This window comes from Myotis brandtii, unplaced genomic scaffold, assembly GCF_000412655.1.
Source record: "Myotis brandtii unplaced genomic scaffold, ASM41265v1 scaffold64, whole genome shotgun sequence".
In the NCBI taxonomy this organism is placed as follows: Eukaryota; Metazoa; Chordata; class Mammalia; order Chiroptera; family Vespertilionidae; genus Myotis; species Myotis brandtii.
In genome coordinates this window covers 951,207-959,972 of record NW_005370460.1, presented here as the reverse complement: position 1 = coordinate 959,972, position 8,766 = coordinate 951,207, and the positions used below count along the sequence as shown (strand labels likewise).

Genomic DNA, 8,766 nt, shown 5'->3' with positions numbered 1-8,766 from the left:
GGCTTCGGTGGGAGGGACGCGTTCAGATTCTCAAACATGCTGTGGCCCACTAGGAACAGACAGAGGCGGCGAGTGAGCGGAGGCGTGCACCCCGCCGTCGGCGTGTCCCGCCCCGCACCACGCCCAGGGCTGTGTAAGGAGGTAGGGACATCCCAGACAGCCAGCAAGACCCTGGACCTCCCCGTCCGGGTCCTGGATGGGACATGGGACTGGAAAGTCTGGTCTCCCCGCCCAGGTGAGCGGTGACGGCTGGAGCGGGAAAAGGCTAACCCACCCCTTTAAGCTGCCTCCCAGACTCACGGCTGTCCCCTCGCCGGGGCCACGAGCCCCTGGGAGTGAGGAAACAGGATGAGGCCACAGAACGGGCGCTTTTTCGTTGCTGAGAGTACGTGTGAGCTGCGCCTCGGGCCTGGACAGCACGGGCAGGCGGCAGGTGTGGGCGCTTCCCCAGGGAGCCTCGTGCACAGCAGTGTCCCCAGGGAAGTCGGCGCTGACCGCACCCCCCGGGGTGGAACCTGGGACAGTGGGCCAGCCCCGCAGAGGCTTCCCGAAGCGGGAGAGGACGACCCCAGCTCACTTCGTCCTCACGCATCCCCGGAGAGCCGGCGAGCGGACAGGAAGGAGCTGTCTGCCGAGGCGCCTGGGCCCTGACAGCCGAGGTGGAACCAGAGCTCCATTTTCCCGTTCGATGCTTTGCCAGCTCCTAAGCCTGCCTGGTGCCCGTCCCTCCCTCGGGGCCTCTCTGGCTAGCACAGTCCACTCAGAGGGCAGGGGCCACGTCTCATTCATCTCTGTATCTTCAACAGCGGGCCTGGGTCTTACACACAGTAGGTGCTCAATAAATATTTTGAGTTTAATTCTGAACCCATTTTACAGATGGAAAAGTGTGGAAGCCAAGCGTGTAGCTCAAGGTTTGTAATGAAAGTGGCTAGAACTCCATGCCATGCTGTCCACACTCCCTCAGTATCCTCGCCCCTGCAAACCCAGCTCACACCGCCGGCGGCCAGACATGGGTTTCTTCAATCTGGGGAGGAGAGGTCTGGTTGGCCCAGGCTCCCGGCGGGTCAGCACCTCTGCGACCCGCCTGTCCTTGCTGGGCCGTCCTCAGACGAGCTGAGGTGAGGGCGCACTTTTCTCTGCTGGACTTCTGGCTGAGCGCTCCCCGCCTGCGCTGCTGGGTCCTGCCGGGGAGCACTCTGAGCGAGCAATCCCTCCTGACCAGTGACCTGGGAAGCCGAATTTTAAAGGTCTTTGGGCGGCAGGAGGTGCCTGTGGGAAGAGGTGTGGAGACCTCCCTCCACGATGGACCGCAGTCTTGACCTCTGAAATGTCCCCTGACCGCTGTGCAGGAAAAGCACCCCTGTGGGGACTTGTGGGGACTCAATGAGGGCGTCCCTGGGAGCGTGGGGTGGAGACCCCCTGGCAGGAGCTCCCAGCTCAGCCCAAACAGGGCCTCCACCTCCAGACCTCCTGAGGAGGGTGGCTTGTTTTTTTTCTGCGTCATTTGCTATCACGTCCCACATCTCGTGCATTTTCTGTAATCATGAAATCTGCAAACCAGCAGCGAAGGCCTGGGAGACTAAGGCATTTGACGGTTTCCACCAAATCAGGAGCTGTCTGGACCAGAGAGTGGGAGGGCGAGCCCCTCTGGCTCCGGGCCACCCGCTGGCTTACGGTGCCGAGCAGCCAGCATGGCTGAAAGCACGGCAGTGCTCTGCCGACTGTGGGCCCCTGTTGCTACTCTTTCAAAAACACTTTCTATGAACATGAAGTAACCTTTCCCAGGCGCCGCTGGCCTACCTGTACTCTCCCTCGCTCCTCTCAGAATGTGCTATGAGCTCTCAAGGAACTGAAAGCCCCTCAGGCCCTTGGTACAGCCCCTGAGCCTGCCTGCTGACCGTGTCTCCAAGACGAAAGGCTGCCTCCTCAAGGGAACGGGCTCCTTGTGTGGTTTTTATTTCTGTGACGCCCGGCACAGGCCCTGTGCACAGCCGGCATTTAGTAAGTTGGTGTCACCCAATGGAGTTTTCACATGATACTTAAAAACTGCCGCATCGTGGGCTGAGAAACGTGCAGAATCTGTTCCCCAGCCTTTTCCAAGCACACAGCCTGCTCCTCCTGGGATGTCTGCAGGGCCCTGGGGTCCGCGGGAGACGCTGCCTGGGGCTCCCCACCCACACCTGCGAGGGGCAAGCACGCCCCCCCCATCCGGCTCACTGATGACCCCACTCCGCCCCACCCTCGCAGAGGCTGGTGGTTCAGAAAACGGTGGCAAGGGGACCCCGTGGCCCTCCCAACACTCCAACATGCATATTACATCTGGGGACAGTGATTCATAAGAAAGACGGTCTCTTACCTGTGCGACCGAGAAAGGGCTCAGAAAGCAGGTGGGGAGCAAACAAGAGAGAGACAGTTTATGCAGACGGACCACAGGCGCGTGCCCCTCCTGCCTGGGCCTCCAGCGGGGCCACCCCCAGGCAGAGGAAGGAGACAGAGGTCCCGCAGCTATCACAGACCTTGGGGCCAGCTCCCCATCAGCTTTTCAACAACTAAACAAAACAGCCGTGTTCAACCACCCGAGCAGCAGGTGCTGGGCCCGCCCCACAGCTGCCTCACACCCAGTGCCTGAGCTCCCAGCCACGGCGGCCGATCAACCGCACGTCCTATGGCCACGTGCGCATCCCTCATTACCGGGCCGTCTCTTTTCCACACGCAAATCGTTAGATTCCAGACCAGGAGGGTCGTCTGTGCCAACTGTGTGAATTAACACAGGGGCCAGGGAGCCAGGGCAGGTGCCACACGGGGCTGAGGGTGGAGTGGGATGACAGGCTGGCCCAGGTGCCACAGCCAAGGTGCCGGCACCAGCTCCCAGCCCACCGGTTCCCAGGCCCTGGTGAGGCTCACAGAAACGCACCGTCCTGCAGACGGTCGGTCCCGAGCATGACCACAGACAGGACGGCAGCTCGGGCAGCCACAGAGGCCCGGGCACGCCCACACTCCCTGCTGCTCCCAGAGCGGGGGCGCTTCCTTGGCACAAATGTGTCCCATTTGAGATCTAAAGCGCGGTACGCACCAGGGGCTACGCACCGAGTTGCCACCCTTCACAGCTGTCTAGAAAGGGGTGCCTCCAGCTGACCTGCAAGAGGCCCTGTCCCCTCACCCTCCACAGCCCCCGCGGGCCAGGCTGCTCGCAATGAGCAGTGTGGAGTAAGCCGGCCGTTTGCTGAAGCAGACGGCACCACCACTTAACCACCCCCGCTCCCCTAGGAGACGGCACTGAAGTATAAGAGCACAAAGCGGCTTTGTGTGGGCGAGCGGCCTTCCAGCAGCTCAGGAAAGTGCGAGCTCTGCACACAGAGGGAGGGAGGGGCCCATAGAACAGGGGGAAACGGTAGCATTAGGAGACTCTGGGGACAGGGCCTATGCATGTTCTTTGTACTAATTTTATTTTTGCAACTTTTTATAAGTTTGGAATTATTTCCAAAGAACATGGAAAAAATGTACCCAAACTGGGGAAAAAACCCAGAAACTAAAATGACAGAACACCAATGGCAGAGGTCGGGCTGAGGTCGAGCAGGTGATGGAGAAGAGCAGGGAGGATCTCAGAGGACAGAGGTTCCCAGAGCTGGGAGACAGTGACACCAACGTAATGAAGGAGCCGAGTGGCCAGCCTGCCCCTCGCGCCGGGACCCTCCATCAAGGCGGCTGCGAGGAGCCACAGGTGGCACGTCTCTACAAAGGTTGGTCTTTCTTGCCACAGACCCTGCGGGTGAGCCGGCCGAGGTGGAATGCTGGGGCCTGCTTGTGAGGTCACCTGTGCTCAGAATGCTTGTCGCCCGGACAACCCCGGAGCCCCCTGGGGCAGGCGTGTGACCGCGTGCCCGGCAACAGTCCGAGTATGGAGAGCTTCTCACTCCTCAGCATCTCGGGGCCCCGGGTCTCCTCCTCGGCCCTGAGCACCTTTCCTGACCTCATGTCCCCACGGGGCCCCAGCTTGCCAGGTGGGTCCTGCCAGGATGGCCACGGAAATGCAGGGTGTGAGGCCTTCGGTGGGAGGTTCTACCAGGTCATGCTACAGGACCTGCACAGGGGCACGCTCCCCACACCTGCGCCCAGCTCAGGCACCGACACACCTGGCTAGACCGAGCGGGGCCACTGTCCTGGGAGCTTCTGATCCAAGCCCCAGCGCGCCCAGGTGACGGCAGCGGGTCCCTGCACCCTCTGCTGTGGGGGGAGATGTTTCCATAGGAGAAGCCTTCTCCTCCTGTCCTCAGGAGGGGCCACGGCACAGCCACACAGCCTGTGGCCAGACCCTCGCGGGGGCAGGAGAGGAGGCCACTGTTCCACTGCTGCTTGGTGCCCACGCACCGAGGGGGGCCTGGCGGTATGTCTTGGTGGGTCCAGGAGGAGGACTCCCACCCTCGCTCAGCTCCAAGAGCATCTCCTCTGCCCCTAGACATTGCCAAGACCACGTTCCCCACGGAGGCACCCAGCCCAGCGCAGGCCCCGCTGCCCCAGCACCCGAGCAGCGCTCTGCGGCAAGGGGTGGTGCTCTCACCAGGTGAGCCCCTGGGATGGGCGCCAGGTGAGCCCCCTGGCACAGGTGTGGGAGAAGGTCCGGGGCTGCCCCTGGGACAGGTGTCAGGTGCTGCCTTCCCCATGCAGCCTCCTCTCTGGTCTTCCCTCCCAGAGACCCAGGCTGCAGGCCTCCGGCCTCTCCTCTCCAACTTCCTAGGGCTGCCTGCTGGGCTGTGGCAGGGACCCGCGGTGGGAGCGATGGTCACATCCTGGTGGCAGACGAGGGCCTTTGGAGGTCCAGGGCTGGCTGCTGCGCTGTCCATCTGCCTGTCCCTAGAGGAGCACCTGGGAGCTGCCAGGGCGGTGATGGGGGCCTCCACCCACCGATCACACCGCCCTTCCCAGCAGGAGATGGGGAGGCCCCCGTCCGCCTGCTGTTGCCCACGCCTCCGCCCGTGCCCAGGCTCAGACCGGCCCTTTCCTTTGCAGACTGCATGCTGGGGGACCCCCAGAATGGGGAGCAGCCGAGGCGGAGCTGCACCATCTACCGGCCGTGGTTCTCCCCTTACAGCTACTTCGTGTGCGTGGACAAGGAGAGCCCCCGGGAGGCCCATGGCTTCCCCGAGCTGCCGCGGGACGAGGGCCGGGGCGACAGCTGCCTCCTGGAGGACACGGCCGACAGCCTGTGCTCGTCCTCTTCCTCCCCCGAGAACCCCGGACCCCGCGAGGCCAAGGCCCGGCATGGGGACTCCGACCACATCAGCTCCCAGGACATCCTGAGGGCCTCCCGGGGGCTCCCGGCCCAGCAGACCGGCTTCAAGTGCGCGGCCTGCTGCCGCATGTACCCCACCCTGTGCTCCCTCAAGAGCCACATCAAGTGCGGCTTCAGGGAGGGCTTCAGCTGCCGCGTCTTCTACCGCAAGCTCAAGGCGCTCTGGGCCCGGCCCGCAGACAGGCTGCCTTTGGGCGGCGGCCAGGCCCGCAAGTAGCCGGGCGGCTCGGTCGGCAGCAGAGCCTCATTGCTCTCCAGGGAGAGGCCAATAAACCCGTTAGCACAGCTCCCTGTAGTCTCCGTCACCGGCACCGCCTGGTGTCCGTCCAGTCCCATCCATGTTCCATCCCCTTTGGCGACCAGTTGCCTAGCAACCCTAGGCCCACACCCCATCTCGACACCACCGAAGGTTCGGGGAGAGCCGCTAAGATGGCAGTTCTCAGTGAGGTGCCCACACCCGTGCTGCCAGCCCCTGGGGACTTTTCAGGGAAGGGCCTCGGTGTCTGTGAGGCTGCCTGAGGGTGAGACCCACCCCAGTGCTGCCTCCCTGCAGGTCCTCGGGAGGCCCCCGGAAGCTGACCACGCTCCTGCTGTCACCATCGTGGTTCCCTCCTGCAAAGCTGGGCCCGCACCCCCAGTCCCAGCCCCACACCCATGCCTGCTCCTCTGCCCACCCTCCCCCCATCCAACCAGCGGCCTGACGTCACTTTGACCTGCAGCTCCAGCTGGGTCCTGGCCTGTCCACTCTGGGGCTGGTGGTCCCAGGCAGCCCTGACCTTGCCCTGGACCTGGTCCCCTGGGGGCAGATGAGTGGCTCTGTGCTCACTCTGCCCTCCGGTGCCCAGGATGGAAAAGCCCCCTGAGCCCTCGCTGCTCGCCCGTGACCCCCTCAACAGGCCCTGAAGGGAGGGTGTGGAGGGGGCGGGGCGGGGCAGGGAGGCTGCTCCGGGCCTCACCCAGGTCTGTGGGAGCCGGGAGAGAGATGGCTGCCACCCCTCTCGTGTCCTCTGCCAGCCCAGATCACGCCCCCACCCCCCGCCCGCTGCGCCCTAGTCACAGGCAGAGTTTGTGGTAAAAGAAGGAAGCCCAGGGCCATGGCACCTCCACCCGCTGTCCAGCAGGTGCCAAGTCCAGGGTTTCACCTAAGGACAGGTGCTCGCCGCTGTCGCACTGTGTGGCCTCCCTGGGACCCGGGATGCGGAAAGTGTGCCCAGCAAGTCCCACTGGCTGCTCTGCTCCGCTCTGCAGGCGTCTCAGAACGAAGCCTCCCCATTCCTCACATCGCGCCACACGGTGCGCTTGATCCCCACGTCACAGGCCACCCAGCTGCCCTGAGCCCCACAACGTCCCCCCCACCAGCCTCTGCCTTCCAAGCGGCTAGAAGTGCCGACCAAAGTCTGACTTCTCCAGCTGCTGTCTCGCCCGCCGCTGTCCCTTCCCGCCCGCCCTCCACAGTCCTCGGCTGGGCAGCCTGCGTGCCCTGGAGCAGACTCTCTAAGATGCACCCACTCCGAACCCGCCCGACCCCACACGAGACATCTAGTCAGGGACCCAGCGGGCTCCTGGGGCCTGTTGGTCTTAGCTTTACCCCCAAACAGCTGACGCCATGCTTCCCCAAGCACTCAAACTGGCTGCTGCCTCCACGCCACGCTGAGGCAGAAAAGGTGAGACACCTGTGGGCACGGCTCCACCCACCACCTGCCAACACCCCTCCCTCGCTGACAGACATGCCCGGCAGGGACACGGGTCCCCCGGGGAAGCAAAGCTGTCCCTGCGCGAGCATGCGGGTCGGTCCGTGTCCACACAACCGAGAGCCACGTGAATTCTCCCTCGAACCTCAGCCGGGGAGCGTCACGGGCCAGGGCAGGGGGAGCAGAGCAAGAGGACGACAGGAGAGCGTTGAGAAAGAAGAAGGTTTATTAGCGGAGCCGGCAGGCGCAAGGCGGCCCCGGAGTAAGTGCACTTACACGAAGAAGCGTCTGGAGCGCGGGCCCAGTCACCCACACAGCCGTGGGGGGCAGGAGCCAGGTGGAGTGGGCAAGAGAACCCCCGCACAGGAGCAGCGGAGAGAAGCAGGCGGCGAGGGCTGTGCGGGGCCCCGAGAGGAGGTGCTGTCCGTCTGTTCACACTGCAGGCCTTGTGGGCTGGACCCCAAGGCCTGCGCCCATGTCCACTCATCCTCCACGCGGGGCAGAGCAGGATGGAGAGCAGGCTGGGCTCAGAGCAAGAGGCAGGGTGGGAGGAGGACAGGGCCGGCCCTCAATCGCCCAAGTCCCAGCTCCACCCGGTGCTGCCTCCTTGTCCTGGGAAGGGCGGGGTGGCGGCCTTGGGTCCCAGGGGGGGGTGTCCAGCAGCAGCCAGGGAGCCGTGTCCCCAATGCTGTCCCCTCCACGGCTCCTCAGGGCCCGCTTACAGACTGTCCCCTCCTCATCCATCACGTCCAACGGCCACCTCGTCACCCCGCCCCTGGCCTCAGAGCCAGACCTGCCCCGAGCTCAGCTCTGGGACCGAAGGCGACCCGCTCCCGGAGCCCCCGTGGCCCATGTCCTCCCTCAGGTGCCAGGTCTCATATCCCTGCTCCCTCCCTCCCTCGAGGTCCGCCCCCACCTCCAGTGGTGAACTGGAAGAGGAAGCAAACACAGGCCACCCTCTCGACCGGTGCACACGCTGGACATCTGTCCTTTCCTGTCCGTCACTCTCACGCGCCGACATGCGCCCCTTCCCTCCCACATGTGCACACCGCACACGCGTACACGCACACACACACACACACACACACACACACACGTCCTGCTGACGCGTGGTGCCCCACAGGCTGACAGCTGCATCTCGCCTGGATGGTCCGGCCGCCTCCGACATGTCAGGGTTCAGGACCCCCTCTGACTGACCGACCCTCGGGCAGCACAGGAGCCCGTCCCACTGCCCGGCCGCCAGCAGTCTCGCGTGGGCGAGGCCCAGGTGGCTCAGGTGAGAGGACTGCCCAGGTGCGCTCGAGGCCCAGCCCACGGGGCCTAGGCAGGGCCGTGGCTGGGGTCTTGATAAGTGGCAGTGATTCTGAACCCTGGACATAGCAGGTCAGCTACCAGCCTTCGGGGGGTATTTGCAGTAAGAACCGACCACCACAGCCCAGTGGAGGGACCAGCAGAGGGGTGGGGCGAGGGTTCATTGGGGGACACAGAGGACAGGGGACAGCCTCTACCTCAGGTGGACGGCTCACTCGTGGGGGGCGTGGGTGGGAGAAGGGTGATGTGGCAGCAGAGGCGGTCCCCGCCCCCACAGCAGGGCCTGACCAAGGCCGCGCTGTCTCCCGGGAAACACTCACGCTGGCGCAGAGAACGTCCGGGAGCAGGTCCCCTGACTCTCCTGTCTGTCACTCCCAAGCTCAGCCACCACCACCTCAGGGGACCTGCTCCTGGAGGCGGGGGAGGCAGCGGCAGCCCTGGCGCCCAGACACACGGCCCTGGGGTGCGCGCCTC

The 8,766-nt window shown here is 64.5% G+C and overlaps 2 protein-coding genes across 2 annotated transcripts in view; one reads left to right on the top strand and one right to left on the bottom strand.

Moving 5' to 3' along the window:
* Positions 1–2,028: 2,028 nt before the first annotated feature.
* The window catches only part of NOS1AP (nitric oxide synthase 1 (neuronal) adaptor protein), a 113,316-nt gene continuing 106,578 nt past the window's right edge, over positions 2,029–8,766 (bottom strand). The window contains exon 10 of the mRNA XM_014528519.1: positions 2,029–2,228. Within this exon, the coding sequence (XP_014384005.1) occupies positions 2,029–2,228 (200 nt within the window). The remainder of the gene's footprint in view (positions 2,229–8,766) is intronic.
* On the top strand, positions 2,357–6,186 carry LOC102248989 (chromosome unknown open reading frame, human C1orf111). Its single transcript, XM_005880477.2, has 3 exons — positions 2,357–4,001; positions 4,457–4,561; positions 5,008–6,186. Exons 1-3 carry the CDS (start codon positions 3,899–3,901, stop codon positions 5,505–5,507), a joined length of 708 nt encoding a protein of 235 aa, XP_005880539.1. The 5' UTR covers positions 2,357–3,898; the 3' UTR covers positions 5,508–6,186.

Excerpts from the sequence above, each read along its gene's own strand:
- LOC102248989 (XM_005880477.2), top strand. The coding sequence starts at position 3,899 with ATGGAGAGCTTCTCACTCCTCAGCATCTCGGGGCCCCGGGTCTCCTCC. Across the intron at positions 4,002-4,456 it reads ACGGGGCCCCAGCTTGCCAG|ACATTGCCAAGACCACGTTC; the intron begins GTGGGTCCTGCC and ends CTCTGCCCCTAG. Across the intron at positions 4,562-5,007 it reads AGGGGTGGTGCTCTCACCAG|ACTGCATGCTGGGGGACCCC; the intron begins GTGAGCCCCTGG and ends TTTCCTTTGCAG.